The sequence below is a fragment of the Cynoglossus semilaevis genome, chromosome 5 (assembly GCF_000523025.1).
Source record: "Cynoglossus semilaevis isolate Cse_v1.0 chromosome 5, Cse_v1.0, whole genome shotgun sequence".
NCBI lineage: Eukaryota > Metazoa > Chordata > Actinopteri > Pleuronectiformes > Cynoglossidae > Cynoglossus > Cynoglossus semilaevis.
The window spans coordinates 6,541,436-6,568,410 of NC_024311.1; the positions used below are offsets into that span (position 1 = coordinate 6,541,436).

General features: G+C 38.7%; 3 protein-coding genes across 4 annotated transcripts in view; 2 read left to right on the forward strand and 1 right to left on the reverse strand.

Moving 5' to 3' along the window:
* trpm5 (transient receptor potential cation channel, subfamily M, member 5) lies at positions 1 to 16,210 on the forward strand. Its single transcript, XM_008310150.3, has 26 exons — positions 1 to 337; positions 1,863 to 1,930; positions 2,783 to 2,939; positions 3,038 to 3,218; positions 3,597 to 3,763; positions 3,861 to 4,038; positions 4,879 to 4,943; positions 5,319 to 5,504; positions 5,810 to 5,909; positions 6,087 to 6,205; positions 7,085 to 7,426; positions 7,586 to 7,729; positions 9,933 to 10,056; positions 10,299 to 10,444; positions 11,101 to 11,213; positions 11,302 to 11,403; positions 11,571 to 11,829; positions 13,253 to 13,371; positions 13,499 to 13,631; positions 13,715 to 13,889; positions 14,054 to 14,222; positions 14,312 to 14,490; positions 14,648 to 14,780; positions 14,950 to 15,022; positions 15,148 to 15,238; positions 15,328 to 16,210. Exons 1-26 carry the CDS (start codon positions 311 to 313, stop codon positions 15,471 to 15,473), a joined length of 3,696 nt encoding a protein of 1,231 aa, XP_008308372.1. The 5' UTR covers positions 1 to 310; the 3' UTR covers positions 15,474 to 16,210.
* On the reverse strand, positions 15,960 to 20,952 carry traf6 (TNF receptor-associated factor 6). Its single transcript, XM_008310151.3, has 8 exons — positions 20,820 to 20,952; positions 19,605 to 19,930; positions 19,290 to 19,440; positions 18,933 to 19,091; positions 18,725 to 18,796; positions 18,447 to 18,524; positions 18,029 to 18,358; positions 15,960 to 17,412 (listed from the first exon to the last, which is right to left on the reverse strand). The coding sequence occupies exons 1-8, from the start codon at positions 20,826 to 20,828 to the stop codon at positions 16,807 to 16,809; spliced, it is 1,731 nt and encodes a 576-aa protein (XP_008308373.1). The 5' UTR covers positions 20,829 to 20,952; the 3' UTR covers positions 15,960 to 16,806.
* ttc17 (tetratricopeptide repeat domain 17) overlaps positions 20,933 to 26,975 on the forward strand; it is a 14,275-nt gene continuing 8,232 nt past the window's right edge. Inside the window, exons 1-11 of one of the 2 annotated variants that reach the window (XM_008310153.3) lie at positions 20,933 to 21,166; positions 22,194 to 22,283; positions 22,572 to 22,741; positions 22,863 to 22,974; positions 23,695 to 23,826; positions 24,157 to 24,266; positions 24,376 to 24,523; positions 25,331 to 25,470; positions 25,553 to 25,713; positions 26,451 to 26,563; positions 26,721 to 26,873. In XM_008310153.3, the coding sequence (XP_008308375.1) occupies positions 20,996 to 21,166; positions 22,194 to 22,283; positions 22,572 to 22,741; positions 22,863 to 22,974; positions 23,695 to 23,826; positions 24,157 to 24,266; positions 24,376 to 24,523; positions 25,331 to 25,470; positions 25,553 to 25,713; positions 26,451 to 26,563; positions 26,721 to 26,873 (1,500 nt within the window). In that variant the 5' untranslated portion in view covers positions 20,933 to 20,995. The remainder of the gene's footprint in view (positions 21,167 to 22,193; positions 22,284 to 22,571; positions 22,742 to 22,862; positions 22,975 to 23,694; positions 23,827 to 24,156; positions 24,267 to 24,375; positions 24,524 to 25,330; positions 25,471 to 25,552; positions 25,714 to 26,450; positions 26,564 to 26,720; positions 26,874 to 26,975) is intronic. The other variant, XM_025055428.1, reaches the window with a different exon arrangement.

The window sequence follows — 26,975 nt, forward strand, 5'->3', positions numbered from 1 at the left end:
ATTAAGGGGTCTTGGAAGGACAATCAACACTGATGAAAGAGAGGGTGATCATGCGACTGAGTCTAGCTCTTAAGTGAATCAAATTGTTTCTGTGAAGCAGAGTACAGTTTTGTGTACATTTAGTTCACCCTGATGAAAGCAGCGAGTAGCATTCAACAGATATTCAAATTATGGCAGTCAAACTAAGTAGGGATTGGTCTAAAGAAAGAGCCCAGCCTGCCATCTACTTCCTGAGTGCCTATGTAGCACACCTGAGGCATGGGAAGGAAAAGCCGTCAGCTCTTACAGGTGTGGTTCCACAGTAGGGGCCATGCAGGAGAGACAGGACTTGCCTTTGGTAAGCATCTGCTCATATTATATCATTTACTTAAATGTTTAATTTTTAAGATGTTATGGTAAAAACAAGTCTGTCAGACATTTCATATACATTTGAAGGGAAATGTATGTTTAAATATAAAGCTGTTTTTTAAGATGTTATGGTTAAAAGGTCAGACATTTCATATACATTTGATGGGAAATGTATGTTTAAATATAAAGCTGTCCAAAAATTGTTACATGCAGGGCAACTGGTCTTTTTTCACCTCTCATCCAAGAGGCTTCTTCAGTTCTGTCCAGTTACACTTGATGTAACGATTTTTGGATAAAATGACCTGGATGACTGAGAACCTACACACACAATATACAGCTGTGTTTCTCCTAACAGTATCTTATCAGCAGCATTATCAGGAAAAAAAATGTTTTTTAGGGGAAAGTTAACAGTTGCCTGATGAATAATATAAATATTCAACCCAAACCTCAATTTATGAGCAACAGCATTTGCTTAATCTAACAACTTTATGTTACTGTATATATGGTTGGTATATTATTTTATTATATTAGTCCTAAATATCCATATTTATATACAGATGTAAAAAAGACTGTTAAATGAAACAAACGTAATATATATATATATGTATGTCATTTATTTGTTTATTTACTTCATTTAGCAATCTCTGCTATATCAGTTGATTGACAGACTTTCATGGTTCCTTGGGACCCTACACTCCCCCTCTAACACTACAAAGCTGCGTGCTTGTCATCTGATAAGTTACACAAATTGCTTTTGACACTCTCCATTACTCTCTCATCTTCATTCAATAATAAAGGTTCATGCTGAATACCCTGAAGGTGGGGCAGCATATCCTCTACCCTTGCATGCAAATCGTCTTGTTTGCATAACCAGTGAAGTTCTTTCTGTCTAAGACCCACGGCTGTAGTCAAATGCTCACACATATGATCCTCTGTTTTGAAAATATGGTAATACATCATATTATTCTCAGTGTGTTTGTCATCCTGGCCCTACCCATTGAAAATACCCAGAGAATCGACAGCTTTAGGAAGAAATTACCACTAATGATGCATTTGAGTTTGGTCATTTTATACAATCCTCTAATACAAAGGCATGATGGCAAATGAAAGTCAGGCAAATGGATAGGCTTATCAATAATGAATGAATTCTCTGCACAGAACAATCCTCAAATAGCCCAAGATTCTATTTTTAGGGGAAAACAATGACTAAGCCTGAAGAAAGTCATAAATTCAAAAGCAAATTGTACACACACTGTGAGTTTATTCAACACTTTGGTAGCCAAGCAAATGATGTGTCTCTCCTTTAATGTGCTCCATTATTGACAGCATTTTTCGGCAATTCATATTCAAGCGACAGACGGAAAGGTCTTTGCATATGAGGCGAGGATGAAAATCCTGGGGACTTTGCATTGACCACGAGTACTTCTAACAACCTTTGCATATTTTTAATTTGTGTCGGGGAACACATTTGGAGGATAAAGCCCATAATATGTGTGCATTCATTTGTTCACAAGGGGAAACTGCACCCACAGACACGATGCCTGCGATGTGGCGAAGTGCTGGAATGGTCAGAGGAGCACAGGTGTGTTTGTGTGTGTGTGCTGTTAAATGACCATTACTCTTGTTGCTACCCTTAATTTAAACACAAGATGTCAGTAATTTAATATCCAAATAAAAAAATATGACATCTAAAAAACCGTTAATTTACACAAAAATAATAAATTCCGTTCCATTTTTGTTTAAAGGCAAAAAAGAAATATAAAATCCAGAGGAATCAGGCTTGTGGCCTCTAAGGATTAATAATTTATTCATTGTCTTCTTTCTACCTCTTTCCTCCTCTTCTCTTTTCTCCTCGTCCACCTCCTACTTCTCCTTTATCTTTCAGCAGCTTTCAGTGGCAGCTATCCTTGCTTTCTCGACAGTTTCAACAACAATTCTTGTCACTGAATCTTCCCTGTGATCTTTTCCTCTTTCCTGGCAGCTTCTTCTCCAACATCCCTAGTCCAATATATCCACTATCTATCCTCAGCAGATTCAAACCATCTCAACTTTACCTCTCTAACTTTATCTCCCAACTACTGTCCATCTTAGCTGCAGCTCTGGAATGCTTATTTTTTAATCCCGTCCACATAAAGTTTAAAATATAAATGGGTTGACAAGTAAAAAAAGAAAAGAAAGTAGGCAAAATGAGGTGACTGTATTTTCGAAGCACTTTTCAGATGGAAAGGTCAATTTTAAGATGCTGTAAAAACAAGAAAGGGAGATAGTTAAAGGAAACCAGGTACAACCCTAGGTAAAATGTCAAGAAGAGCATAAAAGTAATAAGAAATGTATTGTTTTCTAGATAGATAGATACTGTTGACAGATAGATAGATAGATGTAGTTATCTGTCTAGACAATAACAATATCCCCCTTTAATCTGTCCCACTCTCAGTGTCCTGCTGGGCTGCTCCTGCTGTTCCACAGTGGATGAAACACTGGAAGACGTGGCCAGAGGCCTGGCCAGCAGGATGAAGCAAGAGTGGAGGGACTGGGCGGCAGGACGAGTGGGTGACATCGACTTCACAGGACCTACAAAGACAAGAGGAAAGGTGAAAGTAACTGACATAAGAAATGCTGAGGGCCGTAAATGCAATTGGGGGAAAGGTATCAGCTGTACTGACATATCCACTTGTGTTGTTGAGTACAGTTTGTGAGGGTCAGCAGAGACACAGACCCAGTGCTGATCTATCAGATGCTGACAGAGGAGTGGGGCCTGGCTCCTCCACACTTGGTGGTGGCGCTGGTGGGAGGGGATGAGCTTGCTCAAATGAAGCCCTGGCTTAGGGACACTGTAAGAAAGGGACTGGTGAAGGCTGCACAGAGCACAGGTGAGCGTCACAGGTGGCCAAACAATTCCACACACTGGCTTCTTTGCTGACTGACAACAACGATAATGACTACAAAGCTACTTATAGAGAGATAAAGATATTAAGATACCTTTGTTCTTAAAACAGGGGTCATGAATTATTTATGTTTTGCTTTCTACTGTGAATAATGATTAAAATATGTACATTAATTTTAATGTTTGCAAGGAGAACCATCACTGAAGCCTTTATAGCCATAAACATATCTAATTAACATCAAGAGACCAGCTGCTTAGTAGAATCCAGAACACAACTCTTGGCTTTCATTCATTAAGCATTTATTTACCACTGTGACTAGTTTTTACCACAATATATCAAATGTAGCTGCTCCTCTATTTCCAGGTGCATGGATATTGACAAATGGCCTTCGTTTTGGCATCACCAAGCACTTAGGTCAGGCCGTAAGAGATCACTCATTGGCTAGCACCTCCTCCAAAATCCGTGTGGTAGCCATTGGCATTGCACCCTGGAACATGATCCACAACCGAGAAGCACTCCTCACAGCCAAGGTTTGAGTCCAAACTCTGATGCCAAAGTGGTTTAAAAAGAGGGTAAATCATTCACAGTAATATGTACCTGCTGTCCTCTGTCTCCTGGCATCTCAAGGTGGATGAGCCTGCTGTATATAAGCCACAAGACCTGCCGCATGGGTCAGTGTATTCCCTAGATAGTCATCACTCTCACTTTGTGCTGGTGGAGGAGGATCCAAGTCGACCTGGGGCCACGAGTGAAATGAGAGTGAAGCTGCTCAAGCACATTTCTCTTCAGCGCACTGGTTATGGAGGTAAAACTTGCTGAAATGCTAATGTCATGTGGGACCAAATTCACTGGGAATAGTATTAGAATTTCAAATTATTATTTTAAATGTTAAAATCTATTGTCAACTTTTTATCAAAATAAAGCCACAATAATTTAAACTTTAAACTGAAATTAAAAAACAATAAAAATACTAACCATGATGAATGCTCTTTGTGAGGGTGTAACACTTTAAATGTGTTAAATATTGTTAAATATATTATTATATGTGTTAGGTTAACAGTACAGAGACAGCAGCTGTCTAACATGAAGGTATCTTTAAAAACATCAGGTTTATATTTAATGACTTTTTCCTATAGCAGTAGTGAAGTAACTCAATATTGTTTTTTAAAACCACATATTTTCCTTTTTATAATTGATGTATCTCCACAACATTTCAGTGTTTGCTTTTCAGCTTTTTGACCAAAGTGTTGTGTTTTAACCCAGTGGGTCAAAGCCAGATATATGGTGGTCATCCTTGACTGTAACAAATGTACCAGACACTTCATTAAATATTTATGAAGCCAGTTTTTTAACATAAATAAAAAATACAGGTATAAATAGTTTTCCCTCTTATCTTTCCATCTTTTACCTTCCCTGTCTTATTTTCAAAACATTAAACAGGAATTTAGGTTTTGTCTTAAATCATATTTTCCTGTATTGAATTTTTTACTTGAATATACCCCTCATGACAATGGGCAATGTGATAAACAGAAACATTGGTCTTACACCTGACAGTAGTTGATATATAGTGTGGGGTAAGAAGTAAGGACTTGGGGCATTAGGAAGTTAACAACCGTCTCATGAATGTCTGTTTCAATGTTTAAAGGCGCAGGCAGTTTTGAGATCCCTGTTCTGTGTCTCTTGGTCCATGGGGAGCCGAGGATCCTGAAGGTGAGTTGGCAATGAGAAACTCTAGAAATTTAAAAAATATAAACTCAATGAGACTTTTTGTGTGCATGCTGTGACTTTGAACAACAGCCTGAGAATTTGGCTGAGATCACATTTAATTGTGCCACAGTTTGATACAGCGGGTCAGAGTCAGGCTGTGAAACAAATTCTTTCAGTATTTACAAAACGAATCTCTTTGACTAAAAACCCTTTGACTGAGAGCGATGTGTTTATTTCTAAAAATAAACCCGCAACTAAGGAGATTAGAGTTTCATGATGCAGCAATCAACACAATTCAGTGTTGATGTTCCGCAGAGAGAAATAAAAATGGTCTGTGAAGTTTATCATCATGTCTGAACACTGTGTCCTTGTCTGCAGAGGATGTATAAAGGCATTGGCAATTCAACACCATGGCTGATCCTGGCAGGCTCCGGGGGCGTGGCTGACATCCTTGTCATGCTGATGAATAGGGGTTCCTGGGATACAGACAGTGTTCATGAGCTACTGCTGGACACCTTTCCAAATGCCCACCACAGCACAGACATGAGTAACTGGGTCAGGCTGGTGAGAGCAATCCTCACGAGCACACACAGATGAACACATCACGAAATTTGAAGATCACCAGGAATGTGGGGCACAGCAGGGAAGCGTGTGGGAGTGATGCTGATGTTTCATCAGCATCTTTAAAAAGTACATGTGATGGCCTAATTAAGGATCTGACAAGGGGAGAAGATATCAATTACATATTTTTAAACTGGCACTCACAATAGACTGTGACTCTAGAAAAGTAAAAACAATGTATTGACAGGAAAAAAAACATAGACATTAGTCATTCAAATTATAGGTGTGTCATGTTGTGTGCCAATCAGATTCAGAAGATACTTGATCACGGGCATCTCCTCACAGTCCACGACCCCGAACAGGAAAGTTCTGAGCTGGACACAGTCATTCTTAAAGCTCTCGTCAAAGGTAAAGTACTTCTTATGGGAGATGTGTTATCCAGAAACCTGTTATTTTCTATCTGTGCAATAATAGCTGTAGCCATTTGAACAGTGAGTGAGAGCTGCAGATGGTCTAAACATTTCATGTTGACATCCTGTGCGTATGTGTGGGTGTGTGTGCATGTCTGTGTGCTTTCATGAGCAGCTTGTAAAAGCCAGAGTCAGGAGGCTCAGGACTTCCTGGATGAACTGAAGCTTGCTGTGGCCTGGAATAGAGTGGACATTGCAAAGAGTGACATCTTTAATGGTGATGTGGAGTGGAAGGTAAGACTCAGTCAGTCTGACTGGGTGAAGATTGTCACACTCATGATAAATTATACAATAACAAATTATGTATGTCTAAAGAGAACTGAACTTTTTCTTAGTCTTTTTTTTTTGTAACTGACAGGGAAACAACTATTGACTGGTGAATTTGTCAGGATCAGGCATGGGCAAACTACTGCCCCAGCCAGGCTTTGTTAATCCAGCCCACCACATCTGTCCAAATTATATTATTAAATAATTTTACTATCCCTTTTCCCTCCATGTCTACACTCCATCTATCCCCCGCCCTTTTCTATGCACTCCGACCCAAAAGCATGCAGGATTAGATTAATTAGAAACTATTGAGTGACCAAATAATAGGTTTGTGAAAGGTTTCTATTTTGTGGCCCAGTGAGAGAGTTGTCCATGGTGTAGCCCACCCTCTCCTCATGGCTGTTGGGACCCCTGCATGGCCATGAAAATTCTAAGCCTTAGAAGAAGGATGAATTAGGATTAATCCAACACAGCGTGTAGGTCTGGAGTTCCAGGTTGTGGTTAAATGACTTTTAACCACAACTTCGGCAGGGCCTCATCGTAAAGAACAAATGTTATTTCCTTTTTTGCTCTAATATAAATAAGAAAAGAATCTCCTATTTCAGGCATGTTAACTGTCATGTAATCAAATAAGTATATCATGTTCTAACACAATGTGTTATGTCAAGTTTAGCAACACAGTCCATTTATGATTGAATATTCACAGATAAAAGTACAACAAGGACTTCTATGCAACATTTACCAACATTCCCAGATTTATTACCAGACAGGAAAACATGAGTGCATACCTATGTGAGACAACAGCTGCTCTGTGAGTTATTGCCAGAAAGAAATATGATCTTGCAGGCGTGCGACCTTGAAGAAGTGATGATGGATGCGCTGATCAATGATAAACCAGACTTTGTGCGTCTCTTCGTTGACAACGGGGTCAACCTGGGCGAGTTCCTCACCTATGGCCGTCTGCAGGAGCTCTACCTGTCTGTGTCAGAGAAGAGCCTGCTCCACAATCTGCTCCTCAAAAAGTATGAGGAGAAACAGCTTCTGCTTGGAGCAGCCAGGACACCGGGTCCGCCTGGGCACCACCCACCAGAGCAGGGGAAACCACGCTTCACCCTTTATGAAGTTGCCAAAGTGCTTAAAGACTTTCTCCATGACTCCTGCAAAGGTTTTTACCAGAAAATTCCCACGGTGAGTGTGTGCTGACATAAAACTGCACATCACACAAGGTTAGAAACACCAAAGTGTAGCTACAGTGGTACAGAACAGTAAAACATCAGCTTATGATGCAAATGCTACATTCTGTAAACCTGCAGCATGTACTTTATTTTATTCTTCTGTGCACTCCAGGAGAAGCCAACAAAGGGCCGACTTTTCCACCACCAGAAAAATGTTGCTGAGTTGGAGGAGCGCTGTGAGTATCCGTGGAGGGATCTTTTCCTCTGGGCTGTTCTTCAGAACAGACAGCAAATGGCTAACTACTTCTGGGCTATGGTGAGTCTTTGTCAGCTCCTTTTGTCAGCTCATCTCCTGCATGCGGTGTCTGAGTGCTGTGTGGTTCAATCAATAAAAGTCCAAATGTGCCTAGCATTGGCAAACACGGATGAAACCTGGCTGAAGGGCAGCGCTGAATTATTCTCCACTAGTTTGTATGCTGAATTCAGTGTGACCAAGAGTGATGTGGTCCTGCACAGGTGCAGGTCAGTTATGTCATATGAAAATGCCACTCCAGATAAGAGGCGAGCAAATTGTGTACTTTTCATGAGCTGAGGCAAACACTAAAGCTATCTTATCTGTAAGGACATTATTCAAATGAAGGTCACAGCAGTTCTAGAGACAGCAGCGTGTTCCACGAAATTAAAAAGTGTATCCTGACATGTAATTAATGTTGTGTTATGAATTAAATGACTGCAGTTAGCGAGGAGAGCTGTTTGTTTTCCACATCTTGCCATTTACTTGTTGCCCTTCTCTCCACCAAGGAAATGCAGTATTCTACTTTCATGAGCGGTCACCTTGATATGTCAACCTCATGTCCTATTTCCAACATTAAAATTAGAATTATGGTAATTGCATTTCTCCACTGCAAATATGTTTTTTCAGCCACTTGGTATTCCCATTTAGACACTTTAGAATTACCCATCAGTAATTTAGTAGTTTGTAAGACTAAAAGAAAACACTTGTTCTCAATAAAATCCGAGCGCAGGAGGATTTTCCTCCCAGAAGTAGGTCCTCAGACCCTTGCAGCAGGTGCTTGTTACTTGTCTTGTCGATCAAAAAAAATAATTCAGTGAATAAAAAATCTTCTCCCAAGCGTGTGGATGCAGATCAGCTGCTGCTCTTAAACACATCAGCATGCAGACACAATAAGCTTTCTATCGCACACAGGATGGAGGGAATGGAGAAGGATTATGAGAAAATTGGCCCCTGGTCAAAGACAATTTAAAGCTCCTGCAACCTCATTTACAAACTCTACTGGCTGAAATAAATGCAAAACAATCTCAAATGTTTATTTAGGACAGTTGGTCATCAATTTTGGGGGATTTCGTTTTCTTTGTTTTCATACCTATTTTGCCAGCTGCAAAAAAGTTTTTTTTTTTTTTTTTTTTTTTTACAGTCTCACATCTTTCACATATGTCTTACTCACACATACAAACACATAAAATGTACTGAATTCTCCCTTACATTAGTTACATCGCATCTATCTGTCACTATAATGGTTTCTTGAGTTTGAAATGCTGTAAAATGCAGCAGGTCAGGAATATATATATTCATTAGCATTCATTCTTAGCATTGTTTCATGTCTTTTTAAGAGCTTCGACCTTATGGAGACCAACATGTTTCCTTTAATACAGAAGGTTTAGCAGGTTAACAATAGAAGGGAGAATGGAATTGCATTCGGGTTCAGATTGACAGAGGTGAAGACATTAACTGGTGTTGGTCAACATTAGGGAGGGAGTTGTGTTTAGGCTACACAATTTACAGCATAGAAGGGTTTTTTTCTGTCTCATTTATTCATGTCAAGCCACTCATTCCTTCTGAGGCCGCAGGGGGCTAAAGCCAATGATTGCAGCAATCAGGCGAGGGCCCAATAGGCCCTGTACAGTTCTTTAGTCCATCACAAAACCATATGTAGAGACAAACAACCATTGGCACCCTTCATTCTATTTATTATAGGAATACTGAATCCAGCAAAACAAAAACAAAAAAAAACAACTAAAGACCACATATACATAGGGGGGGTATTCATGTTTTAGATCACTGTGTAAGCAGTCAGTGAATTAATATTATCTATATTTAAAAAACACAGAGAAAGAAAGATTCTACTGGGGAGAATTCAGCAGTGTGGAGCTTTAATAAGACCAACAGCCCCTAAAGAAATGCATTAGTAGACATCTGACAGACTGACCTTTATATCTACGTGGTATACAGGTTTTTTTTAAAACACCAATATAACAATGTTTTTCATAACCTACACTGTGCAGTATATCATGTCAGTTATATGAAACTGAAGTTCACATGTTCGAATCAAATCTGAGAATATTTGACTGGAAGCTGCAGAGAAGCATTTAAGGCCAAGGACAGTTGCACATGAATTTAGTTTAGATGCAAAGGATGTGGCTGTAAATTTAAAAATGGATTTCTCAGACCCCTTTTTCATACCTCATTTCTTGGATTCAGCTGTTCTCTAATCCTTTAGGGCCCCGAGGCTGTGGCAGCAGCACTGGCAGGTTGTAAGATTTTGAAAGAGATGGCACGACTGGAGTCTGAGGCTGAGTCCGCTCGTAGTATGAAGGAAGCCAAATATGAGCAGTTTGCCCTCGGTGAGTAAATAAACCAGTGGACGACAACAGTTGACAATTTTATCAGTCGGGGTCGTCCAGTCGGAGTAAATCTTTTGCAGCAGATACATTTGCTCACCTTAATGGAAAAAAACCCTACATTTTTCAACAAACAGATTAGGCTGCAAGGGAGTAAAGTACAATCTAAATGTGTCTGTGTTTACAAACTCTGTGCAGACATGCTGACATTGTGTACTGTACCTGTGCTGTTGATAATGTTGCAGATGTCTTTGGAGAGTGCTACTCTAACAGTGAAGACAGGGCTTATGCTTTGTTAGTGAGGAGAACACAATGCTGGAGCAAATCAACTGTTCTTAATTTGGCAACTGAGGCAGATGCCAAGTCCTTTTTTGCCCATGATGGAGTACAGGTACCAATTACAGTGAATACATTCCAAAACATACAGTATATACAGCCCTTTCAGACATTTGCAAAACTTCAATTTTCAGTCCAACTGTTTTGACAATATGGTGCTATTAAAGAGAGGGACATGGTTGATTATGTCACCTTTGTGTTAAAATATCTCTGCCTTATTAAAAAGCCCCTTTCTGGAGACATGCCCGCTTATTTCAAAGTCATGCTTTATGCTACTCTTCACCAAACATCCCCCAAAAGACAACCATATCATTGTTATCATTAAAAAGTCTCTCACAGAGAGTTAATTAGCTTCACTGTCAGTGGGGAAGGTTAGTGAGGGGAAACCTCTTGACAGTAAAGTGATACTTAAATACAGAGCCCAAACACACACACACACACACACACACACACACACACATGCCAAATATACATTGCACATCACTTTACATGTTACAATTTGATGATAAAAATAACTAAAATACTATAGGAAACATATGTAGGGTTTCCATGGTTATATAGTAGTCGAGACAGTAATCATAGAAAATATATACAACACATGTACAGAGGTCGTTTGTGCCCTCTTGTGGTCAAATATGTCATGTTTTTTTGTTTGTTTGTTTTTTTTTTTTTTTCAAATTATGCTGGAAATAATCATTTTACTCACTCCAGGCTCTCCTGACAAAAATATGGTGGGGGGCGATGACAACTGACACAGCTATCTCCAAACTCGTGGTGTCGTTCTTCTGCCCAGCGCTCATTTGGACCAACCTCATAAAATTCAGGTGATCAGTTTTGTGCTGCACCCATATTTTATAAGCAGTAGTTATTTTAATGTACACCGAATTTCTGACACAGCGCTGTATTTCACAGTGATGAGGAACTGGATAATCGTAATGGTCAGAAGCAGTTTGTCGAGCTGGACAGTCTGGACACAGAGAAGGCTTTGCTGTTAACTGATGATGATGACCCTTTGTGAGTTTGCAGTCATTTTGGCCTGATGGCAGACCATAAAAGCTGGAGTTCATGCAGACATAATGATCAGAAAATTAAAAGACATCAATCATTTTAATGCCACATTTCCAGCAGCACAGAAATATCGACCAGGACTTTAAGGATCGGTTGTTTGTTTTTTTTCTCAGGGACTCTCCAGCTGGAGATCCAGCAACTCAGAGTTGTGCATCTGTCTGGTGGCGTTTCTTACTCAGACGATGGCGTCGATTCTGGAGCGCTCCTGTCACTGTGTTCCTTGGTAATGTCATCATGTACTTCGCCTTCCTCTGCCTCTTTACTTACGTGCTTCTGATAGACTTTCGCCCACCACCACCTGCTGGGCCCGGACTCCCAGAGATAATACTCTACTTCTGGGTCTTTACCTTAGTGCTGGAAGAACTTCGTCAGGTGACTATCAAAATGCACAGATCCTATTTTCTGTTTCTAGCAAATACAGCTTTTCAGTATTCAATGTTTTTACACTCTGCCCAGTGTCACACTTATGCTTCAGTTTTCCTATTGCAACGTTACAGGTCAAAAGGATGTGATATGAAAAAAATAAAACTTCTTCTTGTTGCTACTATAGTCTTAAGCATCCACAAGTCTTTCACCTTGATTCATGATCCTTACACCTGGGTTTCTCACAGTGAGACAGGTTAGACAAACATGATCCCTTTTCCAATGATGCCTCTAAAACATCCTCCCAAGGGTTCGACTGCCCCAGATTAGCTGGGCCTTTTTCTTTTTGTCCTTAACTCTCTTTTTGCACTGTGCATCTCAGGAATTCCCTGAGCTGAACAGAACTGTGGCACAGGTTTCCCAAAAAAGAACCACAATGCCTGCGGCAGCACTGGCAAACTACCAAGCCCAGCAGGGACGCTGGGGCTTCAAACAGATGGCTCTGGGGTGTAGTTGAAAATTAATGGAAGGAAAGCTAGGGTGTTGACAACCAACCATCCAAAAAACACCACTGTCAGGAGTGTTTGTAGGATAAGTGAACGCGCCTCCTTAGGTGATACGGCTAACTTAACACAAGCAAGCACTACTTACTTAGTGCTACTTGGTACTGGTTTCATTAAGCTTAACAAGGCAGTCTTATACATATAACCCCGGAATTCCTTTTAGTAAATGTGTTGTCTCCAACAAATCACGCTTTTTAAAATAAGCTTTTTAAAAAAAATAGACTATAGTATGACTAAAAAGACATTGCTAAGGTTGAGGTCAACTTTAGATCAACCATAGTAGAATAGTATAGTCTAGTAGTGTATTTTAGGATGCTGTAGGCATCTACTAAAGCAGCAGGTCTGTGTTGCTGCTGTATCCCGGCCTGGACAGGTGTGTCTTGATAGAGTTTCAGTGTATGACCATGCAAAGGGCATTTTAACATGACTAAAATATCATCAGTCTCCAGGGAATGAAGTGGAAGCGAGACAATGATATAGTAGCTGGAAGATTTGTTTACCCTTGTTTGCCTACGAAAATTCAGAAATTATGGAATTATAGAATAAATGCACGTTAAACTGAATACATAACCTTTAAAATGAACAGGACAAACATCTTCCATGTTGCAAAGAGGCGGACGCAGGTTTTTTTGAATATTCACAAGGACAAAACTATAATCACTTTACAGGATCTGAAGAAACTTTGCATAAATAACATTGATACAAAAGAAAACATTGTTTTTAAATAACTTTCAGCCAATATGAGCCCAGAAGTAAATGGTTCCTCATATTGTTTTTGTTTTTTGTTTGTTTGTTTGTTTTGAAACCCCTAACTTTTATTTTTCATATAAAAGTGAAGATAACAATCATTTCTAAACTCCCCACAACAGAGTTTTTTCACAGACGAAGAGATGAACATCTTGAAAAAGTTCAAACTGTACGTTGAGGACAACTGGAACAAGTGTGACATGGTTGCCATCCTCCTCTTTGTTGTCGGGGTTTCGTGCAGGTAGTTTATAGTAAATAACCATGATGGTTAGCCTTTGTCTTTGTAGCCTCCACACTTGTTTTTTACTGATGTAGGCATGTATATAAGTGAGTCAAATTTTTAAATGTTTTTTTTTTTAATTTTGCAGAATGGCTGATGATACGTACGAGGCAGGAAGAACAGTACTGGCCATAGACTTTATGGTTTTTACATTACGGCTGATCCATATCTTTGCTATTCACAAACAGCTTGGACCTAAAATTATAATTGTGGAAAGAATGGTAAATAAGGCAAAATACCAATTTTTCTCTTAATAGCTAGTGCAAGCCTAAAGCCTCTGCGTAAACAACTCTCTGCTTCACAGATGAAGGACGTGTTCTTCTTCCTGTTTTTCCTGAGTGTTTGGATGATTGCGTATGGTGTTGCCACCCAGGCTCTGCTCCACCCCAATGACCCCAGGATTGACTGGGTGTTCCGCAGGGCACTGTACCGCCCCTACTTGCACATTTTTGGCCAGATTCCTCTGGAGGAAATAGATGGTAAATTTCACTGGATAACACTGAATATGCTGCAGCTCTGAAATATTTGTCTCACTCTGAGGGAGCACATGATGGATGACACCCAATGACTGATGGGTTTTTGTTGATCTGAAAGTAATGGCTCCAGACATTAATTTTCCTCTTCTGTCATAAACGGAGCACAGCTGCTCGCATGCCGGAAATAAACTGCACAAATGACTCTGAGGAGATTATCGCAGGCTTGAGGCCACCGTGTCCCAACATCTATGCGAACTGGCTGGTCATCCTACTGCTGGTCATCTTCCTCTTGGTCACTAATGTCCTTCTGCTTAACCTGTTAATTGCCATGTTCAGGTTTGTTTTGTAATATTTTTCTTTTGATTTGGTAAAATCAAATGCCTCAGGTTGGATTCACAGTTGTCTTTTGTTGTTGACATTTACAGCTACACATTCCAGGTAGTGCAGGGTAACACAGACATCTTTTGGAAGTTCCAGAGATACAACCTGATTGTGGAATACCACAGCCGCCCAGCACTGGCTCCACCCTTTATCATCATCAGCCACCTCTCTCAGCTCTTCCTCAGCCTGGTCAAACAGCCTGAGTCCAAGCAAGAGCATCTGGGTATTAAGGCTCAAATTGATTTTTGAGTTTATTTTCATTAGCGATGATTCAATTTTCTCCCTAATTTCAAGCAGAAGAAACATGTGGCCTGGCTTATCTGGCTGAGTTAAAATGGAACAGAAATAGCCTTTCTTTGATTAATTGTAATTTTTGCCAGAGAGAGAATTGCCAGTAGGCCTGGACCAGAGGCTGATAACATGGGAGACAGTGCAGGTGGAGAACTATCTAGCCAAATTGGAGCGACAGCACTGGGAGAGCAGCGAGGAAAGACTCAAGAGTACCTCATCCAAGTAAACACACTTTTTATTTTATAAAACCCCATGTATTCTGATGCAGTGCATTCACAACGTTACTTGATGTCTTTAGTGGGGCTTATTTTTGGAGCATTTATACCACCTGCTGGTCAGAAAGATTATTGCAGCATTGTTTAGCTTTGAACTATTCTGTTTATGAATCAAGGGTGCAGAGCTTGTTGAAGATCGTGGCTGGTTTCAAGGATCAGGAGAAAAGACTGACTTCCATGGAGGAGCAGGTAAAACGGAGATTTTAAGATTATGTATTTTTAAGATTATGAAACTTTTATGAGCCTGATGTATATGCAATATGTGTGTATTAGGTGAAACTGACATGTCCTATTTCTTAATGACTGGTCTTTAGGTTCGATACTGTGGGGAGGTGTTGTCCTGGATGGCAGAGTGCTTTGCTCTGAGCACACTGAGGTGTGGGAAAGCTGCTCCAAATGTTCCATGTGAGTCAAAAAACTATGAAAATCTAGGCAAAACTCTACTCGTGATGCTACTGTTGATTAATTTTGTATCCTATTGGAATGAATTACAGTGTCTCTAACTGGCTACAAAGCTTGCAGCTCCAAAGATGCATCGCCACATCAGACAGAGAAAGAAGTCAAACAGGACAGAAAAGAAGACAGGTCAGGTCATCAAGGTTATGGAGCCAACAAAAAGTTTCCTTACATTGATGAATAACAATGACAGCAGTAGCTGGTAACAAACAAGCATGTAGGTGATTGACGTAAGACTATTTTCTCATGTTGTGTAAATGGAGAAAAATATTAACATTTGGTTTATTTGGATTTTAAGAAAATTTTTGGTAGGAAACGTTTAAAGTTTCTACTTCATGGAGCAAATAGCAAAAATCAGATACAGATCAGGTTTGATCTAAAAGAACATAGATGACTGTAGTAAACATTTGTTTGTACACTAGTGTGTGATTTTCAAATAGCATAATTTAAATATATGTCCTAACTGTTTGGGTTGGCAAATATGAAAAACTATATGTGAGGAAAGTCATTAAATGAATCACGTGACACCAGCATGTTTATGTTTCCTTCATGACAAACAGGAATAAAGTTTTTTTTAAATTGCTAAATCCATTTTTAGATGATGTGCAAATTTTACTGCAGTGCAACTTGGAATGTATTGGTGAAAATATTGACAATCAGATGAAAGATGTCACAGTCAAAATAAAAAATGAGAATTTATTTTTAGAGTAAAGGCACAAATATGAAGGTCATTTGTGGAGAGACAAACATAATATGAGAGGCACCACACAAGACATGTCAGCTATGATATGTGACAAAAATCTTTCAGGTTGAGCAAATCTTACACTGATGAAGTCACATCACCCTGAAACCAACCTGTCATTTCTTATACATATATATATATATCCTACAGACGTGTTTAAAAACAATGGATCAATAGGTCCAACAAATTAACTGAGGGAATTCCATTTAAAATGCACTTTGTGAATGTTGCTGTATTCATCGCTCTATGAATACGGAGTAACACTGTTACTAGGGCAAATTTCTCTTTGTTAGTTTTTTTTCTTAGAAGGGCTGATATCCAAAACTGTCAGTGTAAAAAAAGGGCTCATTAGAGAAGACATTTAAAAGAATAGGACAAATAGGGGGAAAGTTGCTAATCAAGTATACTTGAAGTGATTAGTCAGAAATTAGGCTGTTCACAAAAGAAAATATTTAGTGAAAGTCTCTTCTCTCCACAGTATTTTTAGCTATTGATCTTGAGCAGAGTAAAAAACTCTAATTGTGCAAATTGTATGGTAGGGGTGTGTGCATATGAAATAATAGTTAAAATTATTTTATTTTATTATTGTAAATTATTACTGTGTATATATAGACATAATAAAATAGACAAATATAAAGAAACATTTTTGCTCGACTATACAAAATCTCAAATCATATTTGTTTGTCTACTAATAAAAAGTAACAGCAGTAAAGGAACATTGATATATGTGAGTTACATTTCTGTCAGTGTAATAATTATCTATTCATGTTTGACATTAGTCTTTTGAAAATGAGGCTTCGAGGCCTCTTGCCTGGACCACAGGTGCCTCGCGATGAGGCATGCTGTCAAACCGCGGCGTAACGTCACAGCGGATCAGGAGGGTGTCGTCTTTGACAAAGGTTTTCTGACTTAGCTGCTGTAGGTGCATAAAGGTAACATAGCCAAATCCTTTAGGGTTGCGTTGCATGGAGGGCTTCTGAAACGCTTGCAGATCGGGTTTGGTTTCCATCACCTCCATGTGATGCTGACCCTCAGGTCCCTGGTCTAGGATGGCAAGCCTGATGGTGCCTTGAAAAGGCCAAGTTAACTGCCCGTCAAAAGATCCTTGCATTGTGTGAACAAAGAGGGAAATGAAGTTGGAGCAGCGAAGGGCGTTGGGAGCCTGAAGATGTAAACGCAAGCACAGCTTATAGCCTGGACAGCCTGTGTAGAAGCCTGGGCTGTGCTCTACCACGGGCAGTCCTGCTTCTTGGTTCCGCAGGAGAGCAGAAAAACCTTTAAGACGCCAGATAAAAATACCACGACACTGCTGGGCCTCCAGCTCCTTAACAGTTTCTTCTAGCACCACCACCCTTCGCCTAAGCTCTGCTAATTGACCAGCCTGTGAAAAAACAGGGCCAATCTTTTAGAGTTCAGAGGATGTTGAAATTGCCTTAAACAACTAAGGCATTATAACTTTAACTCCTATAAGCAGATAGGAGAAATATTGTGACACATTGTTCCCTTTATGGTCCCTTCATATCTGTTTTGCGCAGTCTAACAGAAACAATCTTATGTGTATTTTGCATACATTCCAAACACCTGTGATCTATTGGTAAGAGTATCAGGCTTGTTATCACAGGATCACAGGTAGACATCCTGCCTTTGGTGGGACATGTTAAAAAGTGATTCTATTATAGATACCCCCCCACACACACACACACACACACAACACATCTCAGCTTGTACAAAACTCAAATTCAATTAATTTCCATAAATAAAGAAAATAAATAAATTGAAATGTATTGCTCTTGTGTTTCTACCAGAAGTAACCATCAAACTTAGTATGTTGCTCTATTAAGAGCCAGCAAAATTCGTTCTATTACTTTAAGTTTCATTTATTTAGATAGAACAGCAAGGCATATGATTCACATACTAAATGGATAATTATAAAAGTTTATCAACATCAGCGAAGTTATTGGCCTATTTTTACACCTGGTCATTAAAATAACACCCACCTGTGTTTCTTTATAAATAGTTAGCTCACGAATTTGGTGGTCCTGCTTCACCAATCGTGCATCCATCTCTCTGAGCTGCTGCATTCCCTCACTGGGCTGAGAAGGAGCACAGTTGCTGCTGCCGTTACCCCCTACAGGTCTTCGGGCCCCGCTGGAGTTACGTTCTGTTGCTGCAGCTTCTTGGTCATCACAAGAAGCAGCAGGTCCATGTGCTCTCAGAGATTTAGATGTGGTACCATTGAGGCTGAGGCCACGCAGGAACTCTGCCATGTACCACATATGCATCTGTGTGAACTCCTGCATGTGCTGAGCCAAGTTATGACGCTGCATCTGCAAAGAGAAGCCAACAGAGTCTGCTCATTTTGTGCAGATAATGGATATTTGTAACTCAAAGAAACAACTAAAATGAATTACCTACCTGTTCTTTACATCCAAAAGTGCTAAAGTTACAGGCTATGGGTGCTTTGGGGCAATCTGTATCACAGTGAGATTCCATCTGCAAACCAAAGTATAAGTTTTACCTAATTACTTATTAAGTAAAGTAATAAGTAAGTTGCACCTTTAAATATACATAATATAAAAAAAATCATCTGAAGAGGTAAAAAAATCCCAACTAAGTGTAAACAGAGTTGGTAATATGAACAAGACTATTGTGTAAGTGTAATTGTTTTAAGGTTAGCTTACTCAAAAACTTACCTGATCTCTGATGAGCTCCATCCCACAGTATTGACACTTTACATTGGCAAAGGGACACTGCTGCTCATGAAGCTAGAGGAACAACCACAGCATAAATAGAACAACTTTAACATTCTTACACTCCTATGGAAAGTGGCTTTTTGAATGTAATTCAAAAGTTATTTAGAAATAGGCAAGCAGAAAACTTTCAAGAATGTCTAAAATGTACCTCTTTCTCCTCATAAACAAAACATGCTACACAGTCTGGACATGAAACTGGTCTTCTAGCACACTCTACAGTTGTGTGTTCTTCTAGTCTGCTCTTCCTGACAGACTGCTGGCACTGTGGGCAAGAGGCTGTGGCAAATTCACACACCATCAGATGATTCTGCAGGGACCACAAAACAATAAAAGTATGTTATAAGATGTACTAGGACATGACATTATGTTTCTTAAAGTAATACAATGGTTAATTTGTTTTCTTCAAATAAGATAATGTTATCAAAGGAGGCTCTTAAAATTAGTTTGGCTGTGAAACTTGCAAAATCACAATAGTTTGTCTCAATTATTAGTCATAAGTTCTGACCTCCAAATGCCTTAGCTCCATTTTTTCAACACATCCAGAGTTTGGACAGCAAACTGTTAGTGAGAGAATCTCCCTTTTAGCAAAGTTATCTGGAAACAGCTGATCTTCTGACAAGATTACATTGTCCACTGGGCATCTTTGTCCTGTATCACTGTATGGAAAAAATGCAATTATGTTAGCCAATTTAAAGAAAAACCATTAAGCCAAAGAAATGGTATTTCATTATGTAAGTGGGAGGCAATTCTTTCTGATGTAGTCCTGATGTAGTCCAATTAAAGTGAGAAATGGGACTTCGGGAATTAAATGGTAACATACCGAATGGACTTCTCTATGCAGTTCTTGCAAAAGCGATGACCACATGGAGTTTGAACTGCATTCCTCAAAGCCATGAGGCAGATGGGGCACTCATATTTACTCTCTAGGGGTGGGTCAAACTCTACATCATAGCCCTGGAGAGGGGCGGGTGTCTGAAGACTACTAGAGGTGCTGCTTAGTAAGGTTACAGAGCCTTCAGATGGGCTGAGAAGGGATTCTCGCTCTTGTTCCAGCATTGCCAAAGCACAATTGGACAGCTCTCCACCAACAGCTCCTTCAACACTGTCTTCTTCCAGACTTCTCTTTTTGCTTTCAAAGCTAGCCATCTGTTGAGGTGACAAAAAGACTCATATAAATAACTGATGTAAGCAAACACACTGGGTAATAGCATATTGTTAAAATATAACGATAAACTAAATGCTTGCTGCGCTAATTCCCAAAAAATAAAAGTGTAAATTATGAATCCATTTAGTTTATTTTAACAAAAACAAAAACAAAAAAAACAACAACATAGTGATGGAGTGGTAAATCAGGAGGCTTCAAAGATTATTTTATTTTACTCCAAATATTTTACATCTACAGAGTCATATGGTACAACTAAACATATGGCACAAAATATTAAAACCATAAAATAACAAATATTTCATAATTTTGTAAGCGTCCAGAAAATAACATTTTTTGACACATTGAGAAAGTGTACATCCCAATGGAGTTTAAATGCAGGAATCGATTAAGGGTTAAAAAAAAGACTTATTTGTGAAAAATGATTGTGTGTTTAAAAGAATAACAGCCATTTTATCAACTGCATTGCCGTATATGTTTTGGGATTAAGTTGTAGTACGTACTATACCATTTTGTAGTTTGTATTTAAAACCTAATTGAACTTACTAATAAAACACGTCGTTACCACAGAACAGAGTTATTTAAAAGAACGTTGTTACTTGAAAGCTGCGTGTGAGGGTATGAGTGTGTGTATGTGCAAAAACCACTTCTTTAATCTCTACGAGTTTAGCTTGTTTCAAATGAGTATGTTAATAGAGGAGTCATGCTACTCGTTGCGGAACTGCAACTTCGAGCCTGCGTTCAGTGTTAGGAAAGGTAAAGAAAAACACGAACAACACACATGATACTCATGTTTATAACAGCAAACACTACTGAACTGAAATAAATGTCCGTCAGCCGAAAACGCATAAAATATTTTTGAAATATACTCACCATTACCATGGACCTTGTAGAATTTTGCGTTTCTTCTGAATTTCCTGTTTTTTATATTCCCCAAACGTCACCCGAGATTTTCTTCTCTTGTTTTGGTTGTCATTCACAGCGCCACTGTTCGACGGGAGGGCGGTTTTGCAGCATGTGCAACACAGTAAAAAAAAGAAGACAGAAAGATGGCGGTCACTAAAAAAATCTGTCCTCAGTCTTTGCCTTGCCGTGTCAACTGTCCACGAAAGCCGTGTTTTCAAGGGAGACTCTTCATCCTCCTCTGCGTGCTTATAGTGGACTCCGGAGGAGCTACGACTCACTGGGTTGTCACAGAGGATGGAAAAATCCAACAACAAGTATGTCAGTTCGCTTGCTCATTGCACTGCTAACGCTTACCTTCAGTAGCTAGCTTGTGTGGGTAACTATTACTGATGACCCCCTGTTACTGTCTGTTTGTGAAATAATAGTAATATTAACATTTTATATAATTTTAATTTAAGTGGTAAATGAACATTTACGAGAGGCATTTTTAGCTTTGGCCATATCACAAAAAGGCGAAAGTGACATTAAGATTTGTTTTGCTAACTCAGCAGTCATCGTATAACTGACGTTATCATTTACAATCAACATGACATAAAAACTGTTACAGACCGAAGTCTGTGTTGTTGATCGATTATAAACATTCCCGGGTTTACGTTATGTTGTGTCAACTGTTAACTGCCTGACAAGCTGCCACCATATTTACGTAAGGGCTGTGATAATGTTAATGGGACAAATACTGGAGCTCCTTAGAACATTAGCTTTTACAAGACATTTATATTATTGGAGACCATAAATCCCAAGTGTTTTTCCTCTTTAAATGATTGTATTTTATTCAAGATTGGTATTTAAGTCACTTGAAATATTGCTATTGCGCATTTGCACTAAAAACAACCCGAGTCCAGTCAAAGTGCTTTACAACGTCAGCGGAGGTGTCGATAGTAATAATAACAAGATGAGACAGGAAGGTCGAAACAAACATTAACGAAGACGAGAGGGAAGGACGTGATTAAAGCAAATCATTCACAGGGACAAACATTTTAAACACCAGGTATTACACACAAAGGTAATTTTAAAATGTTTACAATGGTAATCAATTTCTAACTGTATTTGTTATTAAAAATATTAACTATACAGCACATTTGAAGAGGTTAAAGCTTCGTGCAGAAAGTGTGATACATTTATATATACTATATATATATATATATATGGTTTAAAAATGCAATGCAGAAAACGTGTTTAGTTTACTTAAACAAAGTATGGTAATTTTATGTAATATTAATGGCTATAAGTTATATTTGTTGTCCTACATGTCAGTCTTTCATTCACTTTTCTTCATTACAGGTTGACTCTCCTTTAAACCTAAAGCATCCACATGATGTTGTGATCTTCATGAGACAAGAGACGCGTGTTAACTACCTCAAAAAGCTGGAGGTTTGTAGATTTAACCTTGTAATTTTGCAACGAGGGTTAAAAATCTGTGTTTTTAACCAGGAAATCAAATTTAAAAAATAATAGTATGAATGCCTGTCACATCACCCACCCATTTTTTTATTATTATTTTGATTTGTATAATTTCCTATTTCTTTGTTCTCCACATCGAATGCACATTAAATGCAAAAAAAAAATAAAAAATACATGGCATTTTTATAGGTATATGGTTAACTGGAGTGCAGTAACTTGTTGTTATGTTTTGCTTGTTCTTGACTCTATATCGAACAGAAACAGCTTGTGGCACAGAAAATTCACATAGAGGAGAATGAGGACAGAGACACAGGGCTGGAGCAGAGACACTACAAAGAAGACACAGACTGTGTCATGGCTAAGGTTCCCCTGGGTGACCTGGACTTATATGACGGCACTTATATCTCATTAGAAGGAAAAGATATCAGGTAAATTAACTTTATACTCATTTAGTGCATTTTTATCTGTACCTTGCCAAATCCTGAAGAACTACTTGTTTACTTGCTTGTTATACCTATTATGACAGTTTTGTGTTTTTTCTCCTTTTAGTCCTGAAAACTATGTGGATTCCAGGTCAACTCTGCCTGTTGATCTAGAAAGACCTGAATGTGCAAAAGTGTTTGAACTACCTTTTAGTATCCATGCTTTCCAGCACCTCAGGGTGAGTACATAAATGCTGAAAATCCATTGTTGCTTATAACACTTTTTTTGTAGTGTAATTAGTCAAACCTATCTGCAAATAGCTGTGTTGTAATTAAGTTATTCTCTTAAGAAAATTGCCCTGTTCTGTTGCTGCGTCAGTTAGCAGTCGCTCCCTATGGAGATCTGCATGTTCTCTCCAATATGTTGACTCTGGGTTCTTCTGGGCTACTTCCTACAGACCAAAAACATTCAGTTGTATTTTTTTTAATCAAAACATTAGCTTACTCTCTAAACTTTACTACTTGCAGTTTCTTCTCACACTCCAGCTGGATGTGTTTTGACCTGTGTTTTTATGCCCATCTGCCATTGAACTGTCTAATGTCAACATTTGAAATGAAGGTCATTTAGCATTCGTTGAAAGTTTCTGGTGTTTAAAAATATATCAAATTAATATTTTTTCTGACTTTTATCTTCAGGCTGCATTGAAATCCAAAACATTTTTGTAAGAGAATTTACCAAATGAGAAAAAATTATAACATTTAAATCTATTTGTCTAAATAAGAAATCTATGAATAACTTGCCGAGTTGCATTCACTCATCACATTGTAGTAACAATGCTACTACAGATATTCATGCCTATTACTGTGTACCTAATCAAATATTTAACAAAATTTAAAATTGTGGACTAATCTTCTGGTCGAGTTCCAATTAATTGTTTTTTGATAACTTTCTTCTCCAGGGTGTGCAGGAACAGGTTAATCTAACCTCCCCACTTCTTTCTAAAGAAGATCCCATTTTTTTGGCATTGTCTCATAAACTGGGCCGAACCGTTGATGAGATTGGCCATCGCATTCATCAAGGCCTACTAAGGGTAAGTCTGCAGTACAAACAGTCAAGAAAGTGCAGAATCAATAAAGATGTTGATGTTTGTTCCTGCCACATCATCTAATCTAAAACTTTATGGCAGACTTTGACAGTCTGTGCATCTTCATGTCTGTGCATCACCAAAAACTCTGCAGTGGAGATTCTACAGTTATGACCTAATGCATTTCTTTGTGCCTTATTCTCTTACATTTCCGTATCTCAACATAAAACACAGCAAGGTTTTGAATGATGCATTTGAAGTGTTATCTGGGTACTTGAAGTACGATCAATTCAGGAAAAATCGTAGAAAGTGTATTGATGTCTCCATCATTTCCAGAACTCATCATCCTGGGTGCTGTACAACATGGCCTCATTTTACTGGCGTATGAAGAATGAGCCTCAGAGGGCAGTGGACTGTGTGGCGCGTGCTCTGCATTTCTCTCCCAGGTACCATCGCAGTTGCCTACCAGCACATTGCTTTAGTACACCGCTATGTATCACACACCCAGTGTTTTACAGGTGTTCTTATTCTCACGCTGTGTGTTTTCTTCAATAGGCAACACAAGGATGTGGCTTTGGTCAACCTGGCCAACATCCTGCACAGAGCCCATTTCTCAGCAGATGCTGCTATTCTCGCCCATGCTGCCTTGGACCTCACCTCTGATCTTTTTACCAGCCACTACACCTTAGGCAATATTTATGCTGTAAGATAAAAAAATATTTCATACAAACAACTGTTACTTATATTTAAGATATTTATCTATATTTTTATATTTAGTATGTAATATATGTTTCAATTTGGCACCAATGTCTACATAGAATAGAATAGACTCTTTTATCTTTGTCACAAACAACATGACAGTGCCACAGACTTAGATTGCACTAGCTTTCAAGTAGTAACAGCAAACTTCACAGGAAATTGGTATGGTATGTGTTTATGGCACACCTGAACAAAAACATACATGGATATAACAACAAGCAACAACTAGTATATGCGTTTTGTGCTGCTGGATCTTATCCAGTATCCAGTGAGTAGCTTAAAAAAGCGTAAAAAAACAAGTGCAAAAAACCAAAAAATACTCACGTAGGCAATTTATTGCATTACTGCATTTAATCACATGCATTGTTAATCAGTTGTTAAACAGTTCAAGAAAATTACTCTAATCACTACTTTTTTTAATTACTAAATTTCTACTAAAAACTCAAATCTGCATAAAGATCTACCCTTCATGTAATTTTTGCTCTGTTAAAGCTTTACTTACCAACTGGTTACTGTATGATCCACCAGTGCGAAATGGGAGTTTAGGGGGTCCTCAACTCATGTCGGAATTTTCATGTACTGTACATAAGTACCTGTGTTACCAGTTCTTGTGCAAAATTTGTTTCAATTTGTTTTTACAGTCTTTAGACTTTGTTCAGGTGTGTTTAACAATAATAGGTGATTGTTGATTGTACCTACCGTCTTACGTATAAATGACACTAACACAACTCATCTGCTGTAATCCAACCAGATGCTTGGGGAATACAACCATTCAGTGCTCTGTTATGAGCAGGCTCTTCAGGCCCGGCCAGGCTTTGAGCAGGCCATGAGGAGGAAGCATGCTGTGCTCTGTCAGCAGAAGCTGGAACAGAGGCTGGAAGCCCAGCACAGGTAGGCAGATTTGATGAAGTGGGTTGTACTCAAGAATGAAAGTGTATTTGTTATTCATTTTTCGATTTTTGTATGTTCTTAGATCCTTGCAGAGGACTTTGAATGAGCTGAAGGAATACCAGAAGCAGCATGACCACTACCTTCGCCAGCAAGAGGCACTGGACAAACATAAGCTGCTCCAGGAAGAGCAGATCCTGCGCAATATAATCCATGAGACCCAAATGGCTAAAGAAGCCCAACTTGGTAGGATGACATGCATAAAAACAAAAACCAAGTAGTAAATTAGATCAGTAGATTTGCCAAAACATTTTTGACCATAAGAATTCTTGCCCATAAGGACAAAGGTGCAGATAGATCAATCTTGATCTCTGTCCTTAACACATTTTATATTTGTTTATTTTTCTAAGTTTTATTTTGAAAATGTGGTGAGGTAAACATTTGGTTTAAAAAAGTTTGGGAGTAATGCCATAACAGGTGAATAAGATGAAATAGAATTAAGAATTGATTAGACCAGCTGTTCCCAAACCTTTTTGCCCTTGCACCACCTTCTTTATTCCAGCCAAGTTGATGCATTCGTAATTACTCACACCTTTGAAAAATCCTAAACAAAACACAGGAATCTTTCAAAATAATCATGTTCATATAACTAGAACACATGCACATATATTCAACCTGCATTTATTTATTAATTAAAAGTTTAGCTTTTGAAATTTAATGAAATGTTACACAAATGTATTGTGTGGAAAAATCCCACTTAAAAAAACACTCAAAAGGCCATAACATTTTTTATCTTGCACACCCCCTAGTAAATCCCTGGATTGGAGTAACTGAGGAGGAAAGATTGTGCTTTATTGTCATTACGTTTATTTAACATGAAATGCAAAAGTAAATGACATGTCGTTGAGATTAATCTATGATCTAAACAAATAGTGATACATTCTTTACTTGTCTGAGTATATATTTGTGTCAACTGGCTCTAGGGAACCATCAGATGTGTCGGCTGGGTCAGCAGCAGCGCAGCCTATTTTGCCCTTTTGACCTACCTGTCCGCTATCACCGGGGAGACTTGTTTGAACATGTCCACTATGTCCAAGTAAGCATTTATACCTTTCTCATTTTGGATCTAAAAAAAACAAGAAGTGATTATTGTTCAAACCATGTAATCCCTATTTTTCCAAAAAAGAACACTTAACTTAAGGTGCTTCTTTCACAGTTGTTTTTTTGTTTGTTTTGTTTTGTTTTTTTGATAGTTTGGGGAGGAGGTGTCAGTAGCATCCAGCGTCTCACTTGTATCTGAGCGTAACACTAATCAGACGGTAGCAATTCCTGAGCTCCATCCCTCTGTCTCTGGGGACCAAGACCCTGCTGCTGCCCTGTGGAGCAGTCATCAGGACAACACACAGGCAAGATCAGAGATATGCATTCACATTACCTTTTGTGAAATACTGCATTAAATAATATTGAAACTAAATGACCAAAAGGCACTTGATGACACTCAGCAAATG

Coding starts and splice junctions, on each gene's coding strand:
- trpm5 (XM_008310150.3), top strand. CDS start 311: ATGCAGGAGAGACAGGACTTGCCTTTG. Junction 4,944..5,318: donor GGGAGCCGAGGATCCTGAAG/GTGAGTTGGCAA, acceptor CCTTGTCTGCAG/AGGATGTATAAAGGCATTGG. Junction 14,491..14,647: donor GTCCAAGCAAGAGCATCTGG/GTATTAAGGCTC, acceptor AATTTTTGCCAG/AGAGAGAATTGCCAGTAGGC.
- traf6 (XM_008310151.3), bottom strand. Junction 19,092..19,289: donor TGGAGCTAAGGCATTTGGAG/GTCAGAACTTAT, acceptor TGGTCCCTGCAG/AATCATCTGATGGTGTGTGA. Junction 18,797..18,932: donor TTGTTTATGAGGAGAAAGAG/GTACATTTTAGA, acceptor TTGTTCCTCTAG/CTTCATGAGCAGCAGTGTCC.